This window comes from Berghia stephanieae, chromosome 3 (assembly GCF_034508935.2).
Source record: "Berghia stephanieae isolate SIO BIC M18660-M18661 chromosome 3, UCSD_Bste_1.3, whole genome shotgun sequence".
Lineage (NCBI taxonomy): Eukaryota > Metazoa > Mollusca > Gastropoda > Nudibranchia > Aeolidiidae > Berghia > Berghia stephanieae.
In genome coordinates this window covers 93510847-93532014 of record NC_088362.1, presented here as the reverse complement: position 1 = coordinate 93532014, position 21168 = coordinate 93510847, and the positions used below count along the sequence as shown (strand labels likewise).

At 35.5% G+C, this 21168-nt stretch overlaps 1 protein-coding gene across 1 annotated transcript in view; it reads left to right on the top strand.

The window, feature by feature from the left end:
• The window catches only part of LOC144968860 (proteasomal ATPase-associated factor 1-like), a 34407-nt gene that overhangs the window by 2790 nt on the left and 10449 nt on the right, over positions 1–21168 (top strand). Inside the window, exons 2-8 of the mRNA XM_078907647.1 lie at positions 5790–5830; positions 6165–6271; positions 6769–6870; positions 7917–8012; positions 9734–9884; positions 11038–11232; positions 13512–13603. Of these exons, the coding sequence (XP_078763773.1) occupies positions 5790–5830; positions 6165–6271; positions 6769–6870; positions 7917–8012; positions 9734–9884; positions 11038–11232; positions 13512–13603 (784 nt within the window). The remainder of the gene's footprint in view (positions 1–5789; positions 5831–6164; positions 6272–6768; positions 6871–7916; positions 8013–9733; positions 9885–11037; positions 11233–13511; positions 13604–21168) is intronic.

The following is a 21168-nucleotide window of genomic DNA, read 5'->3' as shown; positions in this document are numbered from 1 at the left end:
ATATAAGATAATAAACGAGAAAGATAGAGTAGATAGAGAGCAAATACTACCAGAGAGCACATTTAATAGAACGAGAGGACATAGCGACAAATTAAAAAAAAGACAGGCCAGATTAAATGTAAGAAAATGCTCCTTTGGACTCAGAGTGACAGATAACTGGAACAGCCTTCCAGAAGATGTAATTAAAGCGAGGACAGTGAATGAGTTCAAAGACAAGTTAGACAAACACTGGCATTACAAGCGTTACCAGCTCCGCCCCAACCATGCAGGTGCGCGTAGATATATCAGAGATAGTGCAGAACGGGTATTACAAGCATAGCCTTCAACCCGAAGAAGAGGTATCAAGGTATCAATGTATCAAGTCTTGAGTTCGAGTAGGAAGCCGCAGATCTAATTAATAAGGAACTGTGTTTTCAGTCCCCCAGTGGACTTGAACATGCCATGGAACGAATGAGGGATGGTAAAGCAACAGGCCCTGATGAAATATCTGTAGAGGTATTAAAAAGCCTAGGAGATCTAGCAATTGATGAACTTCACATATTAATATTATTCAACAATATATACAATACTGGGAAAATTCCAGAAGATCTCTGTAACTCTATTTTCATAGCAATACCAAAGAAAGCAGGTGCAGTCAGATGCGAAAATTTTAGAACTATAAGTTTAATAAGCCACATCAACAAAATACTGTTGCGTATAATTATCAACAGGCTAAGGAATAAGATTAACCCCGAAATCGCAGAAGAACAATATGGATTCCAACCTGACAGAGGGACAAGGAACGCAATATACCTCCTCCGTGTTTTAAGTGAAAGAGCTATACAGGTTCAGACCCCACTATACCTCTGTTTTGTCGACTACAAAAAAGCTTTTGATAGAGTACGCCACGAAGAAATACTAAAACAACTGCACTCCATTGGCGCTGATGAGAAAGACCTCAGACTCATGCAAACATTATACTACACCCAGCAGGCATCTATCAAAATCGGAAACTCTACAGGAAATTCCATTCCTATTAAGAAAGGAGTCCGTCAAGGGTGTGTTTGCCTCACCAGATCTGTTTAATCTATACCAAGAAACAATCATGAGGGGCATAAATAATATGGAGGGAATAAAAGTAGGAGGTCACAACATAAATAATATAAGATACGCAGACGATACGGTACTCATTGCAACATCAGAAATCCAACTTCAAAAGATTGTTGACAAAGTGGTAGTAGATAGTGAAGCCAAGGGAATGGAAGTGAATATCACCAAAACGGAATGCATGGTAATACAGAAAAACCCCGAAAACAACAACACCTGCAATATAACGATTCACGGCGAGCAACTTACCAACGTAGAAAGTTTTAAATACCTAGGTTCAATAGTGACAACAGATGGAAGATGTAACCGAGACATACGAGCAAGAATAACTCAAGCCAAACAGGCCTTCATGGACCTGGGAAACATTTTGAAAAACAAACAGATGTCGTTCGGGATTAGATTCCGAGTCTTGAAGTGCTACGTGTGGCCAATCTTGTTATACGGATGCGAAAGCTGGACTACAAATGCAGAAACACAAAAGAACATTGAAGCTTTTGAAATGTGGTGCTTGAGAAGGATGCAGAGAATATCGTATACTGCACACAAAACGAACGAAGAAGTGCTAAAACAAACATACCAACAAAGGAAACTAATGCCCTTAATAGTGGATCGACAACTATCCTTTTTCGGACACATAGTAAGGAAAGATAAGAATGAATACCTGGCAAGTTGTGGAAAAATACCTGGTAAACGCGCCCGGGGGAGAGAAAGAAAAACACTCATAGACCAACTGAAGGGCTTCACCAACCTAACAATCCAAGAGCTGTTTGAAAAAGCAAGAGACAGGGAGGAATGGAGAGAGATAATTCATGCAGTATCCGAAGCCTGGACCAGGCATGGAACCTAGAAGAAGAAGAAGAAGTATTCAGGCCACCGGAAATAAAAATATTTTAAAAGGACCAATTATCGTCTATACTTGTTACCTTAATCGGTAATGACGACATTGATCATTGATACTGAGCCTATTGTAGTAGGTTAGTTAGGCATCATCAGAAGTGGACAGGCATAACATTTATGACAATTTGACAGCTTAATAATAGGTACTTTGGTAAAAAAAAAAAAAATCAAATTGGATTGAGCTCAATGAAACCTATATCATTTTAAAGTGCTTTTCAACACGATTCTAATGATACCAAAATTGTGAAAATCAGATAAGCAGAAGAAAAGTTATGTTTGTTTAAAGGCTGAAAAATGGTCTTCTATTTGCCTTTGTTATTTATTGACGGACTTTGTGACCTGAAAATTGTTGCATTTCCGGTAGTAACCACCATTTGGATTCCAAAACTGGTCTAAAATGGCCGCTAAGATTTGAGTAAGGATTTTGCTGGAACGAATTTCAATGATGCGGTATACAACTTTGCCCTGAATTTAATTTTATAAAAAAGTTAAGATATTAAATAAAAGTGCCATCATGAAATTTTGATTTACTAAGTTCTAATCTTTTAATTATCCAAAGCTAAATTATACCCTATTTTATCCATGATCAAAAGTTATACTAAACTGTCATTGATTTTAAAATAAACTACACCAAACGATAGCTTAATTTCTCTTGAAGAAAATAAGACATAAATCATTTAAATCCATCCTTAAACAAAAAAATTATGGAACTTTTTCTGAGACCCATCTCTCAAAAGTCCAAATTATCGGGTCACAGCCACTAGCCCATTTATCGGCTCCCTGCTGGAGGGCCAAATGGACGTTTACCAAAGTACCTATTAATAATATCATTTACAGCGTTTTATCTACTCTTGAAAAGTCTTGATTGAGAGTTATTCGAAATCGGGAGCCTGAAACAGACAAATTCTTACCATGGTTGCCAGATAGCCATTGGCCTGGCCAATTTGGCCAAAAATAGTCTCACAGAATATAATGTTTCTATAATTAATTTAAAATTAACATTTATATCTATTTTTAATGTTTCCTAGTCCGATAGACTTTTTATGATTATTAAAACCAATTAGTTTTCCAAGGAGATCAGAGTTTTAGTATTGTTTGCCCAAGTAAGGTTTCTGTTGGTCACTTTTCACATCAGTCACTGGCCTCGAGCACGCCTGTGCCATCCTTTGACAAAAAATTCTTAATTTTCAAGTTCCACACGTTGAGCCATTCCTGGTGACTCGAGAAGTTTGATCGACCTTTATTTTTTAAAGAGGGGGAGGCCTCGAAGCTCAGCCGTACTCGAGGTCAGTGATCCATGTGAAAAGTGACAAAATAGAACCTTATTTGGGCAAGCAAGACTAAAACTCTGATCTCCTTGGAAAATTCATCGGTTTTGATAATCACAAAAAATTCTAAAGGACTAAGAAAGATTAAAAATAGATATAAATGTTAATTTTAAATTAATTCTAGAAACATTATTCTCTGTGTGGTTTCGAGAATTCAGTGACCCGGTTTCGCACAACTCTCAATCAAGATTTTCCGAGAGTAAATAGAACACTGTAAATGATATTATTAAGCCTCAAATCGTCATAAGTGTTATGCCTGTCCACTTCTGATGATGCCTAACCTACAATAGGCTCAGTATCAATGTCGTCATTACCGATTAAGGTAACAAGTATAGACGAATAATTGGTCCTTTTGAAATATTTTTATTTCCCGTGGACTGAATACACAGCTGTGTTTTCAGTCCACTGGTGGACTGAATCCACAGTTCCAATTAATAATGAGAATATCTACTCAAGAATTATCCTGGTTTCCCGACTAGTGATTTCCCTTGGTTTTCGCAAAGTGATGGCCTGTGATAGTAGCCTGCTACTACTACCACTTAGAAGGGGAGTGAGACTTTTTCTAAATTTATTATTATTTATTAACATAAGACTCCATTTTACCCTAAACGTTTAAAGATTTCAATAAATCAATGAAAGACAAAAAAGGTAGGAAGGGATAGGAAACTGATGAATTGCACCCATTTGATGTATTTTTATTATGTTCACAATCTCATTCATATGGACATATTTTTCATGTTATACTTATGGATACTCTCTCGCCATTGCTCATGACTCATAGCTCAGTGCTCCTGTGAAATACCACTACTACTACAACCACCACACAATCATCATTACTACCACTACCACAGCAAACTCCACATCTTTAAACTAATGCAACCACCACCACCTTTACATCATCATCCTCCTCCTCATCATCGCTACCACCACTACTACAACCACAACCACCACATCATTATCATTACTATCATTACCACAGCTACCACCACATCGTTATCAGTACTATAACAACCACTACCACTATCAATAAACTACCACTACTTTTGCAACCACTATCACCGCATCATCATCATTACTGCCACAGCTACCTCCACATCGTTATCAAAATTACTGCAACCACCACTACCATTACATCATTATCATAATCCTTATCGTCATCATTACTACCATCACATAATCAACACCACCACGACAACCACATCACCACCACCATCACTACATAACAACAGATACATCATCATCGTCAATGAAACTCAAAAATTAATAATAATAATAATAATAATAATAATAATAATAATAATAATAATAATAATAATAATAATAGTAATGTAGTTTATTTATATTTTGCACCCAACCCTCTATACAATAAAGCTCTAGGAGCAAAATAACGAAACATCTGTTGTCAGCTACTACTGACACCTGGGTTATTCCAGTCTTTCCTCGGAATAGATCCAAAGTCAATTCTCCACTTGAGGATGAATAAAGCGAACCTTATGTATTCACTTTATTGATATGTTGAGGGAGATAATGACATGTTACAAGGGGTAGGTGTAGGGGGGGGGGGGGGGGTGCTGTATCACAACATTCATTTACTACTGTCGAGCCAACCATTATCAAATCATGGCAGAGAGCATCGAACAGAATGAATGGCAAAGTGATCAGAATAAGCAGAGAGGTGTCAGAGTTATGCGAAACAGCAATAGAGTCTGTGTGTGTATCATATTGTATACACACCTGCAGTGTAAAGAGATATATGATACACACATACGTGACTGTCAATGTCACAGTAAATCATCAGTGGCTGAAAGCACCGGTCGAATTTTTAAAAAGGACTTTGATTAATATTTTTTTACATTGGTTGGGTGAAATTAGTTCGAGGAAACCATGTTCGAGGTAAAAATTCGTTTGAGGAAGGAAATGAATGATAACAAAGAATAATAAGGAAAAAATTCGGAACATTCAAACTAGTTCGAGGAAACTGGAGTGTATTTCCTTCACAACAAGGGGACCCTAACAATTTGGGTTATCAGAACTGCAGATAAGTGCACAACAATCTCAGTGATGGTTTCACTGAAAGTAAATTGTTTTGTCTCTATTTCTACTCAATTGAAGAGTTCTTTTCAAGGGTCAAATGTGTAAATGTGCTTGTGGATTTGTATGCGGCCACTTTATTGTCATCGTACCTACTTTATATTGGCATCATTGTGAACAAAATTTAATTTCCATTTCCTTGGACAACAATAATAAGTTCTATCCTAAGGTCTATTATTGATCTACTTCTGATTTTTTGTTTGTGCTTTCCGGCTTTTTCATACACTTTTCTTGGGCACTTGTTAGCTAGATCTAAAATTGTTATTTTTCTATCATCTCCTTTTCACTGATGCTGAAACTGAATTACCTAAAAGTGTCAAAGAAAAACAAAACAGATCTGTTTTGACTATGTGATGAATAAATGAAATGATTTTTTCTTACTTGTAGGGAAATTGATGGTCAAGCATGGATTTCATTCAAATGTACAGGTAATAATTCTTTATTTAACCAAAACAGTTAACGTTCAGAAAACCGTAACCGCTCAATTCAAACCAAAAATCATTTTAACATCATCGCTTCATAATTGTCTAGAAATGAAAATCTAATGATATTTTTATGCGCTTTTTTCCATAAAATCATGGCATGCAGATTTTTATTTTTTAATAATTTTTAGTATGTGCTCATTTATTTTTCAATGGGACAATCAAAATGCAAGAGACTACAAAAGAAAGTTAATCCAATGTTAACTTGCAGAGCATTTTGCATCTATCAAATGTAATACATAGATGCTTATTAGTAATGAGTAGCCTTCATTCATTGCAGGTACACCAACAGAACATTCAGACCTTGTTTCTCATGGCCTGTCAAGTGAAGGGTTGTTGTATCTCTCCAGCAAAAGTAACTTATTTTACGTATCAAATATTACAAAGGTAAAAAATACAGCTTGATATTTTTGGTCCTAGAAAATTGGCTGTATAGCAGCTTAAAAATGTTTAATTCATACATTCGGTCATATTCGTAAAATTATAGTATAGTCAAGATACATGGTATATTTCAGCGGTCCTCAAATTATATAAAAATTATGTGAACTTCTAAATCAGTGGGGGTTTTTTTAATTGTAAAATTTAAACATGCTTGGAGCTAAAGACTAAAGTTTAATAAGTTTTCTTTGTAAGTTTATATTAAAAAGTTCTGAAATAAACTCTGCCAATCAAGAAATGTTTCTGTATATATCCAAGATATGGGTATAACAACAACAACAAAAGAGTAAATTCAAAATCCTCATTTTAATTGATAAGGTCAACAAATTTTTGTCATGTTTAGAATCTTTTGATAATATTTTTAGATTTTTTGATAACCCTTAATTTATGTACCAATGGAGTGAAATTTTTATTAATATTTTCTCTTCCCTTTTATTTGATTACAGAGAAGTCTTGTCATTCAATACAATGGGGAAAATTCTACTTTATCAAGAAGATTTGTTTCACCAACCGTCACATATTACAGTATCCATAAAAGAAAAAAACAGGTATTGTTTTTCTTTTCCTCCTTTTCCCTTTTCCTCCTTCCCTCCAACTTTTTATCCTACTCACCTTTTCCTCATCGCCATCGTTGTTTCTGATCATCATTTATAATTTGATCTGAATATGAGCTGATGACCTTGTCATGCCCATTTTTCTGTTAACGTGCTCACTGACTCACTCACAAATTCACATGACTAGGTCCGAGCAACATTTGGAGAACAGAAGATTTTCTCCTTCTCTTGTTTTTTTTTTTACTGTGCCCTATGTTAGCCTTGGGAGATGCCATTTTATTTTTTAACATGTGATAGAGGTTGTTGTGGGCCAAATAGCTTCTATTTCATCTTCTTTATAAATGTGGATGTTTCCTTGTACATGTGTCCTGTACTCAGTTTAAATTTTGTAAGCTGCCTCTGTATCAAATTGTGTTAAATTGTAATTATGTTTTGCCTGTTTATGACTGATTCAGACTTTCATTGGAGTTGTTAATTTAGAGCGTTGGGGGCTGCCCGAAGCCTGGGATTGTGAAAATACCAATGAAAAGGTCAAAATGGAAAGGGGTTCCCATCCAAAGCCTTTCCATTTTCACCTTTTCATTAGTTGTTAGATATTACATAACCCTCAAGCATTACAAGTACCCTTGATCCATATTTAAAAATAAAGAACAAAAAACAATAGATTGAATAACTGAATGCGGCACATACTTTTTGAAACTGCTTTTCACGAACAGCAATTGCCTCAAGAGTTTCCTTGATGGAATTTATTTGTGATCGATAGGATGTGAGATTATGTTTTACTGACTCATGCCACTCAATGTTAGAAATAAACTCATTGCCCCAACATTCTCGGAAGCTGTGTTGATAATGGAAGTAGCAAAGAGAGAGCCCATGTCGTCAAAGTGGACCAATTTGGTAGTGAATTATCTCTCCCAAATATGAAAATTGAAATGCTTTATAACTTTGTTCAGTTGCTATCCTATTGTATTCACCTAGTCATTTCATTCACATGTGAAATATCAAAATTGAATCAATTTAATTTTCTTTCTGCTATAAAGGTGACATGTTTAGATGTAACACCAGATGGTCTTGGAATTTCCTGTGATTCTGAAGGCTTGTTGAAAGTCTGGGAAACGAATTCTGGAGACATAAGGGTAAGATATATTATTGATGAGCTCGTCACTATGAGTTCAGTTATAAAGGTTTAACCTGAGTTTTCTTCTTTTTTTTTTTAGCTTCTCCAAATTGTATCAGTGTTTTTGGATTACAATTTTCTCCTTTTATAAGCAAGATCCATCCATAAGAACACTCTATGTATGAAACAATTTTTACTACATAAATTTACCTATTCATAAGCATGCTCATTAATCATCATCATCATCATAGCTTGTCATTCCAACACCGAACCCACTCCACAGCATCTGTGAAGCAGACTCGTAGGTCATGGTCAGTGCAGCTGGGCCCATCCTGGCATTCCCTAAGGATGTGCTTCATCGTCTGCTTTGGGCATCCACATGAACACAAGCTAGTCTCAGCCAGCTGTTCTCCCACAACACCAACAATGCTCATTAAGAAGGATGCCCTTTATAAGCTCTCTAAACATTCTAACCAGTTTTTCAAACCCTCAAAAATCAGAGAGAAAATAAACCCATTATACACAGATACAGAAAGAATCAAAATGCTCTGAAGACGTGCTATCATACTATCTTTTCTCTAGCACGATACATACCCATTCTATCGGTTAACACCTAAGTGATGAGGCTAAAAAAGGTAGGTACAACATAAAACCTACTGCAGTAACAATAGGCAAGTTTGGTTGGCTCTTTAAAACAGCCTAGGAGCGGGATTCGGAAAGGGGGGGTGGGGGAGAGGTCATAGCACACTTATGTTATCAGGTGGAATTACATTGACAAGATGGGGAGGGGTGGGGGAGTTGTAAGGAGACTGCTTTAGTTGCAGATGATGAGGACAACTATCTAAAAGAATTATTGGGAATAAACGAGCCAAAAGCCACAAAGTTGCAGAAGCAATCAAACTGTTAGACTATTCAATTCAATTGGTGAGAACTGAGTTGGAACAGATTCTCATTAATTATGAGTTTATCCAGATAATATTTAGAAAACCAAATATCTACAATCTTCTCTTCTCGTCACATAATGTTACATGGAAATATTGGTTTAATTTGCCTCTTGCCTCCCATTTCCAAAAGCAAAATAAAAAAATAATGACTGAACTTCCAATGGGTCAATAACAGTTTAGATCTCAACCTACAGATGTGAAACGTGCGAGGGGGGGGGGGGGGATAATATCTTGACTGTGAATGGAGCACAAGGACCTAAACTTAAAACAAAAGAATTAGAATCCACTTATAGGTACTGTCCGGTTATGAGCAAGCTATGCTGGATTGCTGAGGACCATAAAATTATAAAATGGGATAGTTTTATATGATTCTAGGTCTCTCTCCTTTTTTAATATAAATCATTCTACTAATTGCAGAGTAAGTTAATATAGAATTTAAAGGAAACTATTACATTCCTCCTTTTTATTCAAAGAGTTCATAATTTTTATCCCATGCCATACAAATTTTATTTCTTTGTCATTCAGATGTGGGCAGACATTTTTTTCAAAACTTTTTTCTTTAATGAGTTGCTTAAAGTTGTAGTGTATTGTCTGAGCGAGCAAAACATTGTAATTATTTTTTAATATTGAGTTTTCAATAAATGGTATTATCACCAGGTCTTCTTAAATTCCTTACATTGAATTATCAGACCTGTAACACGATGTCAATCGAATTTGCTTAATATAATCAAACGAATTTTGATATATCAGATTTAGAATTTGAAATTTAAATTATTTATTTTGCATCTTCTAACAGAGAAATTTAGAAGGACACGTGGGAGACATATATACTTGTAGATTTTTCCCTTCCCATGTGGTTGCCTTGTCAGCCGGTGCTGATATGATGATCAAAATTTGGGATGTCAAAACTGGATCCTGTGCCACAACCATCACTGGTCACAAAGCAGGTCAGAGACCATCACAATATTGATGTCATTATGAAATCGCATTTAGAGTCCCTGAAGTTTTAAGTATTTTGTAACCCTTCATGAAAAAATGCCTGTATGGAAATGGAAAGGTAGCATGTATATTGTTTCTTATAATTGAAGTCTTAATCCTAGTGCAAACAATAAATAGGAAACTCGAAATATTCCCCAATGATTACATTTTGACTGCATATTCCACTCCTCAAAAGTGATGGGCAGAATTTCCTTTAGCTTCGAGGAAATGGGAGACCTTTGGCCAATGGGGTCTACGTCAGTCCAAACCGAAGTCATGTTGCTCATTAACTTGGCGTGTGATGTTACTAAACCATCCATCAGCTTTGTCTGCCTTGTTGACTGGGATACATGGCCTGTAATTGTAGTTGGCTTTGGTCCAAATCCTTGCCATAGCATTTATCATTTCCATGTGGAATAAGACCTTTGGTCCACCAGTTCCGTACCAAGAGTCTTTGGAAGAGAGGAAAACAATTAGATGGATTCATTTTTTGAGGGATGATATTGTTTGCTCATATAATATTTACTTTGTGGGCTTTGTGGTCACCTTTGGACTGATAGGTGTTTGGGGCCTGCTCTGAGTAGCGTTAAGTTTAGTCCTTGGAAAAGGACTCTTTACTCACATTCTCTCACATACTCAGGTGTAAAATGAGTACCTGGCCATTAACAGTGTTATCTCTGTCGAAAAAAAAAAGTTCATAATCTCGCCTTACAGGGCGTCATGTCCTGTCCTAAGTGGCTAGGGACCCCTTTAAAGCACTTTGAGCACATTAAGTGGATATTGTGCTATATAAATGCTCAAGTCTTTTTGTTTGTTTTTTTTTTTTTCTTCAGCTAGATTTTTGATATATGATATTCATTTGTTTACATCAGATCCCATTTGAGATCCCATGGTATTGTCATTGTGGGACTTTTAAGCCGTCTCAGAATAGACATCAGGATGGATTATTTATTGGATCTTTCTTTGATCTCTATTGATCTCGTCCTCTTCATATAATGGTTTTAGGTGTTCAGCAGCCCATTTCTAAATCTTTTGACCACTAGCATTTTATCATTTGTTATACTGATATTGGTATGTCAAAGGCATTGTTTTAGATTTCCTTCCCTTTTTTTTTCCCCTCAGCTATTTTGGATGCATGTATTGTTGACAAGGGTCGCAATATTGTAACTTGTAGCAGAGATGGAACAGCAAAACTATGGGATGTTGGGCAACAAAAGTGTCTGGATACCTTTGCAGCAGAGAGTGGTGATGTCAATTCCTGCTGTCTAGGCATTCCCGAAAATTCCATTGATTTAGGACCAGCTAATTCTGGAATGAGTAAGTAGCATTGGACAATGATAATAATGAAGAAATGAATGTTTATGGTGTAGACCCTTCATTATCAAAAAGAAGCAAGAAACATAGCTACAGAAGGAAGAAACATAGCTACAGAAGGAAGAAACATAGCAACAGAAGGAAGAAACATAGCTACAGAAACATAGCTACAGAAACATAGCTACAGAAGCAAGAAACATAGCTACAGAAACATAGCTACAGAAGGAAGAAAAAAAGCAAACCGAATATTTGCAAATCATCAATTCCAGTGCGCTTTTCTCAATGGCACCAAAGAATACTAACAAATAAATGTCAAGTGAATAACCTGATAGTGAAAGATATTCTGCAATTAGTCATATTTTTTTCCGAACCCATTGTCCACCAAGCAGTGAGTGAGTGGCTTTGGAAAGTAATATCAGCACCTTATAAACGTGATAGAATGCAATTTTACTTTTCATTGCAATAAACAGATAGTCCCGACTCCAACTGCCCTAAAGCTCTATAGGTATTCTTCATTAATTTACCAATATATTTCTTGTCATCGAAGTGACTATTGGTCAATACTGACCCACAGGCACTGGCACCCATTGGACAGTACTGACCAATAGCCCTGTCGTTGCTGAGTGGATTTTGGATTCTGTTTTGATTTTATTTGTTTTTTTGTTTTGCTCTTTTTTCTTCTTATTTAAATATCTTTTTTTCAATTATGTTACATGAGTAAAGATTTGGGATTATCTAGAATTAACAGTGAATGGAAATAATTTTGCTAACTCATGTATGTGACATATGAAAATAGTCCATAAAATTTTAGTTCAATTGGACTTGTTTAAAGTCGTAAAATTTGAAGGTAAAGAAAAAAAAGTTGATTTTTGACAGAATTCGAGAAAATACAAGAACATAAGAAAATCGCTTGAAAGCTTGTCCATTTTTCTATACATTAAAAATATTTTGACCATTAATTCATATATATCACTACACCATTAGACTGTAAATAACACAAATTCTGCCCTCTGCCCACGTCATCCTCAGTTCGCCGGCTGAATCTCGATCAGACGGTCAGCGATAGCAAACGGCTACGTTGACCTGATATATCAATAAATATCGTTCATTACAACTAAAATTAGTCTGTCAAGACTTCTTATTAAATAGAATGGGTTCAAAAGGCACAAATCTATTGCTCAGATTCTGTAGTTTTGTGAAAATGTCGATTTAAAAAAATAAATTTTGGTCTTTTTTTTATTCAATTTGTCAAAAATCTGCTGAAAATATCTGTTTTTATTTTGAACGTCCTTTTCTTACTTTTCTCATTTTCTTATCTTGGAAAGTTCTGTCAAGTACCAGATGCAACAAATAATTATTTTTTAGTAGGTTGAAATGACCTGGAATAATAAATACATTAGCACCATGTGATTTGTAGAAATATTTCCTGGCCAAAATGGCAGTGTTTTTGATCAAGCCATAATGTTAAGTCTGTTACCGTTGATCTTCTATGAACTAGTCTTTTTCATAAAGATTTCACACCCAAGTATTGTTTGTTTGTGTTGTTATTTTACTCAGCAATGGTGACAGGTGGTGATGTGTTTATTTGGGGGGTTTTTTTTTGTTTTTTTTTTTTGGGTTTTTTTCGCTACTTGCGATTCTTAAGTCAGAAAAAAAAAGTTTAAAGATTTAGATGAAGTATTCATTTGTCCACCGCTCAGTACTGACCAATAGCTACTCTGTAGGGGTGGGGCTAAAGGTCAGGACTGACCATAACCCTGATCTATCAAAGAATGTTGGGAGTAACTAAACCGAATAATCAAACATTAACAAATGGGCGTTAGAAAGATAGTCGTCAGCACAGAGGAACAAGGGCTAAGGTACATCGTCAGTACTGACCAACAGGTGCTAGCAACCATTGGTCAGTACTGACCAATATTCCTAGCCCGTTGCCATTATCATTCTAATCCAATCCACATTTTGCAGCTTCAACATCAAGATAGGCGCAACATTTGTATAGTGTCGGATGGTGTCAATCTTCGAATGTCCTGTAAAAGAGGTGTTTTCTAATGAAGAGGGATTTAGCATATAGGCCTACTATGGTCTAAATGGTTCATTTGGAGCATGATTGGAAAAAAAAATAACAATAGTAATAAAAAAAAAAGCAAAAGAGTTCAAGTATGATCTGTGATAACTATTGCCTCTGTTGACCTTGACATCATTGCTCGTACTGATGTTGTCAATGCAACTGCAGCTACATAAATTTATTCATCAATTGAAATTGCTAAATTTATTTTTTTCAGGTGATCGAGAAATTGGAAGTGAAGGAAAGATGCTTTTATTGGGTTGCGAAAATGGACAACTATGTGGATATGGCCTGCAGACAAGAGAGCAGGTGATTGACTAGATTGTATTTTTCTCCATTAAACTATATATTTCCAATTTAAACTTCCAAGCCAGAAAAATATTTTTAAAAATTGTTACAGACAGTGAAAAATACCTTGGTTTTCTTTTAAGACAATGTGTGCATATGAGCAATTCTAAAAAGGTGGCATCAAATGTGTGCAAAGAAGGTCAATTTTCAAAGTTTATATTTTATTAAATAGATACTGTTTTCTGATAGTAAAAACACTATGTGATGTATATTTGTGGTTCAGAAGATAACTCGTGACAAATATTAAGTATGAGAAGACTTCTAAGGGAGGTGATCGTGCAGACTTGGACGTCATTGATGACACAATGAAAGTGGACTGATATGATGAGGAATACCCATCAGAATGTCTTTCCATAGTTTTTATGGTCTGATATTAATAGGCAGCAATGAAATTATACTCTAGATTATTTTAACTTTCAGTTAAGGGCCTTTATTCACCAGTTTCACTGTGTCATAGTGACGCCCTAGGATATGCACAACTCATATTGTTTTCGCCCACGCCACTACAACCTTTTCATGCAATTAATACTTTCACCATTTGCACCCACCCAATAGAAACAATGCTGCAAGATACACCATGGGTACTTTCTATTGGTTTTATGAGTGTGAGAGACACTTTTTGGCTTGGACATCATGAATATCATGATGACACAAATTTTGAAAATGATGCGGTTTTTCATGAACACATGAGGTGATGACATTGATGAAGATATTTTCTCTACTCTTTGGGTTCAATTATCCAACCACAACACTTAAAATTAGCAGGAAAACTCATTTCACTCATAAATAAGGTTAGGTTAAAATCAAGATCACAATATATTTCAGTTAAGGGCCTTTATTCACCAGTTTCATTGTGTCATAGTGACGCCCTAGGATATGCACAACTCGTATTTTTTTCACCCACGCCACCACAACCTTTTCATGCAATTAATACTTTCACCATTTGCACCCACCCAATAGAAATATTTTTTTAAAGCCCAGTAATGGGGTTTGGACGTCACGACCTAACTTGGATGTCATTTGACAAGATGCGATGACCAAATGAAATAAGAAGCTAAAAAATGACCCGGATATAGTATTGCATGCTCAACCACTTTTGTGGTTGGCTTAAAGTTTTCATTTCACCTGGATTGGATTGGAAAGCAAATATTTTAATATTATTTCGATCGCTTGACTTGGATGTCATGTTATGACCGAATCACTGGTTATTTCTCACGATTCACTCCTCTCTTTATCATAAATACAAGATTTCACTTTAATTAACATCTTGTAAAAAAAAATAAAGTGGAGTGAATATGTTTATGAGTGTTTGGGCACGTAAAAAACTAGATTGAAAGTATACAAGGCCAGCGAAAATGTTGTCATATGACCTAGTGTGTGACGTCCAAGTCAGCCTTATATAAAGCCAAATATTTTATTTCCAAAAGACTGTGAAAATATTAAAAGCACTTAGAACTGTAATTTCAAGTTTCATGTATCCATATCAAGCAGTCCTTATGATGTAAATCAATTTTGGTGCTGTTTATATTGATTAGAAAACACTCACGCCATAGTGAAAAGAAAATGCAATGAAAATTCACCCATTTTTTAAATTTCAAAATCGTTTCAAAAATATACACTCATTATGATTTTATGTATACTATCTATTTGATTTCCCAGCTTCCAGATAGAGTAAAGCTTTTTTGACCTGGTTAGTTTCAATTTTTTAAAAAATAAGAATAAAGTCGACAATCAATAGATGGACCACCTTTTGAGAATTGCTCATATATGATCCATCACCTCATCTAGTATTAATTTGTGGTAAGCTATCGCTGAAAATAGATGGTATGATGCAAGATCCATCCCCATCTTGATGAAGATATTCAAAGCCTTGAATGTTCACAGAGAAAGGTTGCCAGATTAGACACAAACTGCAAGTCAAGACACCCAGGATGCGATACACAAGCTTTAGAAAAACTGCATTGACAAACCCTTGATACTAATACTCACAGAAAACATAACCACCTTACCATAATGTTTACACTTTTAAAAGATCAAGAAATTGCAATCACTGCCCTAGCCTACATCACAATATGTAATTACACATATCACACATGTAGCGAATAAACATTTAAATTCAGCCCAACATACTGAAACAGAGCCTCACAAATACACTTTTTTTCCCTTGAGAACAATTACTGAATGGAATAACTGCCGAGCAATGTTATAAACATCCTTCTGTTGAATTCTTCATGCATTACTCATTTGACTGTTTACTTTGTAAAGTTACAGTTCCAGGCACTCAGGGGCCAATTTGCAAATTAAATCTCAAAATCCAGATCCAGAACTAGAATCGTTGATCTTTTGATCAGTTTTGAATGGAAATTGAAATCAACTTCACAAATTTATAGCTGTCTCAATTGATAAATGGTAAACTGAAAATGAAAAGTGGATCTCTTATTGTTTTGGAAAGAAAAAAAAGTAACCTCATTGATGATTGATAGCGGCATGAATGATCTGAATCAGTAATTGAAAGGAAATTACAAAAAATGCACAAGATCCATGGTGGGATGAAAGGAGCCTTTGATAACGTTGTTTAAGTGTTAAACTATGTGTTGGTCACAAATAGAGCATAATAATTCAGTTTCTTTTTTAAAAAAATAACAGAATATCAAACATGAAACGTTTTGGACTCAAAACCCTTCTTCAGCCAACAACAAAAAGCAATGAAAACATAAATACATTACTAAAAAACAAAACAGATCAACCTCAGAGTGTCATGGTCTCAAGTGAGTAAAGAGCTACTCGACTATGCATAAAATATATGTAGAATGAGGCCCCAGAATTTACTAGTTACTATAAATGAAAAACAATTAACGATTTGTTTACAATGAAATAAAAATGATGATGAAATTTAATTAAAAGAGATAAACAGTGATCGTGGCAGTTACAAATAGAGATATGAATATTTTACGTAACTTATAATAATATGTCAGGTTCATAAGTTTACGTTTCCAGGCAGTTGATGGGCTTGGATGATCTATTCCTCTGATAACAGGATTGGACTCGTAAAATTCCACTTCCAGGCAACTGGTAAGGAGTTATAATGTAGTACAGCGGGCTTGGGTTTGATCCTTGAAGATTATACAATCAAAGTTAAAAGCTCCGGCGTCTTAATGGTGTAGATATAATATCTACAAAGTCCCAAAAGATAAAAATCTTACAATATATATATAGGAATAGAGTGACTGGCCGTCCGGCATAGATTGTGGAGAGAAAGTGAGTGTCGAATGTTAGACCTATCAGCTTTTATAATAAGTGGCTACGTGACAGAATGTAGAACGAAAAGTATTCACTAATTAGAAATTAATTCGAGGGAAGGCTATAAAAGGAAAGACGATCTAATATTAGAAGGTAAAGTTTATCTAAGCCTACCGAAATATAACTGGAGTGAGATGAATTCAGTTCTTAATAAAATAAAATTTAATAAGATAATTGTGAACAATCTTTACTGTGACACCCCCCACCCACGTTTAAAATATACTCTTTAACCATTATGGGAAAGATAGATTTTACAAACGGAAGTAAATTTACTATCATGATACTCTAGCATTAATCCATTGTTATGATTTGTGCTACAATTAAATTATTTATTAACTAGACATGGAAATGTTTTAATTAACGTAGGTATATGAATGGGTGACAATAACAATGAAAGATTGTGATTACAAATCATTGTGATAAACAATATGATGGCAATGTGATTACAAATCATTGTGATAAACAATAATGATGGCAATGAAGCATGATTAAAGTCGATGATATGAAGGTAATTTACTAAATGAAATGAATGAAAATGTAAATGAAATATTGACATTTCAATTATTAATCATAAATGAGTTAAAATTCATAACAATAATAGATAAAGAGAAGATTTCCCAAATCATGAATGGGTATGGTATATATATCCAAACAATACTCAATGTTACATTAAGTTGGGTCATCATGTTTACAAATAAAATTATCGAATTTGTGCGTTCTGATTTGGCATAGTTTGCGAGGTAACTAACAGTATGCATGGGAGGTTAAGTTATACCCTTCTCACGTCATTACACTAATCGAGAAAGTAGGTCGGCGTGAATATTTTCACAACCTGGTATGTGAGAGATACTGAAAGTGTAATTTTGCAAAAATAGACTCCACCTTAGTACTCTACTGTTATTCATTTTGTTATTTCTTATGTACGTGAGTGGTTTATGGTCCGTTTCGACCACAAACTCTTTTAGCAGTAGATATCTGCTGAATGTCTTTAAAGCAAAGACGATGGCCAGTCCTTCACGCTCTATTACAGAGTATCGTGATTCTCTGTCCAATAATTTTCTGCTTGCATATAAGCAAGGCATTAGAGTTCCCTCATGCTCCTGTAATAGTACACCTGCGATGCCCTTATCAGACGCGTCAGTTCTTACAACAAATTCTTTTGATATGTCGAGTAATTTAAGAATTGGTTCTGAACAGAGTAATGCCTTTAATTGGTTAAAGCTATTCTGACACGCTTCTGTCCAAACAATTTTGTTCGGTGACCCATTCTTTGTCAGATTTGTTAGCGGTGTCGCGATGTGCGCGAAGTTGTAAATGTATTTCCTGTAAAAATTTAGGAGCCCAAGTACTTTGCGTACTTCTTTTTTTTGTCTTAGGTGGTTGCAATTTTGCGATTTTTGTTTGTTTTTCTGTCTCGGGTGTCTGTGTCCCATGACCAACGGTATGACCGAGAAAATCAATTTCGTAAAATGCAACGCTTGTTTTTGACGGTTTTGTTGTTAAAGAATTACGTTTTAATGCTTCAAGCACTAATTCTAAGGTTGTCATGTGATCAGTCCATGAGTTTGAGAAAATACATGCGTCGTCGAAGTATGAGAGTGTAGACGGGATGTCTTTTAATAACATACGCATCATTCTTTGGAATGTCGATGCGGCTGTCGATAATCCAAATGGCATATAGTTAAATTCTAACAATCCTAATGGTGATTGAAATGCTGTGTATTTCTTACATGATTCTTTCAGTGGAATCTGCCAGTAACCTCTAGAAAGATCACATTTTGTCATGTATTTTGCTTGAGATAAGGCAGCAAATAAATTCTCTTGATTTGGTATTGGTTCTGCATCAAATACTGTTGCTTCATTTAATTTGCGAAAGTCGATACATAGCCTTATCGATCCGTCTTTCTTTTTCACTACTACTATTGGTGATGAGTATGGGCTTGAAGAATATCTAACTATTCCTGTATCTAGCATATCCTTAACTTCCTTTTCAACTTGTTCTCGTGCGTGAAATGGAATAGGATAGTTTTTCACGTTGATAGGGGTGGATGTGGTTAACTTTATGTCGTGTTCCACTAATGTTGTATGTCCGGGTGCGTCTGTAAAGACTGACTGGTACTTTTCTAATAATGACCTGATTTCTCGTTTCTGACATTCGTTTAGTTGAGGATTGATTGTGACGTCGTTAATTGTACTATTTTTAGAGTTACCGTGTTGTGGGGTGTGTTGTAGTTCGACATCATCGCTGTGAGTTTCGATGATTAATCCTACATTTGCAGCTTCAACATGGTTAAATATTGGTTGTGATAATCTGTCTCTATCGAAATATTTTTTTAGCATGTTTGCATGGAATGTCTTTGTTGTGTTGTTAATTTGAATCTCGTAATTAACACCAGATCGTACTGCTAATACATTGAATGGTCCTTTCCATGTAGCTAAAAGTTTACTCGAGTCATCGGGTAAGAGTATTAGTACTTTGTCACCAATCTCAAATTTTCTTGACTTGCTTTTTCTATCGGAGTATTCCTTGTATTTCTCTGCTTTTTTAGTGACGGATTCCTGTGCTAGCTTACATGTATCCTCTATTCTGTCTTTCAGGTTTCTTACATATTCGTAAGCAAACATAATTTCGTTATTGTCCTCCTCATTCCCTTTACAAATGTCGGCTACTATATTGATCGGGCCGCGAGGTGATCGTCCATACATCAACTCAAATGGGGAGTAGCCTGTAGATTCTTGGGGTATTTCTCTATATGCAAATAGGATTGCTGGTAAGTATCTGTCCCAATCATCTGGTTTTTCTGCTGACACTTTTCTTAACATATTCTTTAGAGTGCCATTAAATCTTTCACAAAGACCATTTGCTTGGGGGTGGTAGGGAGTTGTGAATGAGTGTTGTATTCCCATGAGTTTCATGGTTTCATGCATCATATGTGATGTAAATTGGGGTCCATTGTCCGACAGTATCTCATTTGGTATGCCTATTCTAGTAAAAATTGTCATCAATGCTTCAGCTATGTGATCCGATGTAGTTGATTTCAATGCTATCGCTTCTGGCCACCTGGTTGCGTAATCGACTAGTGTTAGTATGTGTGTATGGTTTCTATCTGATTTTGTTAAAGGGCCTATAATGTCAATTGCAACTTTTTGAAAAACTTTTTCAATAACTGGGGTTGTCTCTAATGGCAATCTCGGTATTCTGCCTTTTGCGACTCTTCTTTGACATGTGTCACAAGATTTCACATATTCTCGGACGTCTTTAGTAATTCCAGGCCATGTGAAATTCTCGGATATTCTCTTCAATGTGGAAGAGCTCCCAAGATGTCCAGAGGTTATTGAATCGTGCGCTATTCCAAGGATTTTGTTTCTGTAAATACTCGGCGTGACCAGTTGTTTAGCTATTTTGTTTCTTTTCCTATGTAACCTGAACAGAATATCTTTTTCAATGATGTATTCAACTTTTGATTTCGTCCCTTTGTTTGCGATATTGAAATATGAAGTTAAAGTCGGGTCCTTTTTCTGTTCTTCAATGAACGTGTTCCTGTCAAATTGTTGTGGTTCTAGAGAAATAGTCATTGGCTTCTCTGTTGTCTTAGTCATCTTTCTTGTTTCTGCTAGACAAGCTGTTTCTTGGGTTAATGACCATTCTTTTACATCTGTTGGGTTGTCTTTAAGACCTTTTATATTGCCAACAATAACATCAGCGACGGGGTTGGGAAGTATACAGCATTCCACTATTCCTGTATAGTATGGGGTTTCTATGTACACATTAGCTGTTTCAAAGGTTTCGACTGTGCCACTGAATGTGATGCATTGTACCGTTTTTCCAGTTTTGTCTTCGTCATTGATCAAAGATGCTTTTATTCCTACTGTACTGCATCCTGTGTCTCTCAATATTTTGCAATCAGTTCCATTAGCTTTGCCTTCACAAAAAAATAGCGATCCTGATTTGTGAGTTTGTGTTAAAAGTGACATACCTTTCACGCAATACACATTTATATTTTCTCCTGACATTACTCGTGTCTGATTGTTTACACCTGTTTGGAGTGATGCATTTGCAGTTTCTTTTGGATATCCCACGATTTTGTAACATTTGTCTGCTGTGTGGCCTTTCATTCCACAATATTGACATTTAATTATAGGTTTGTTGGTTTTCTTATACTCAGTATTATTGTCAGTGCTATTTCTTGTTTTGTTTTGATAGGGTCGGCTATGGTCTCTATTGA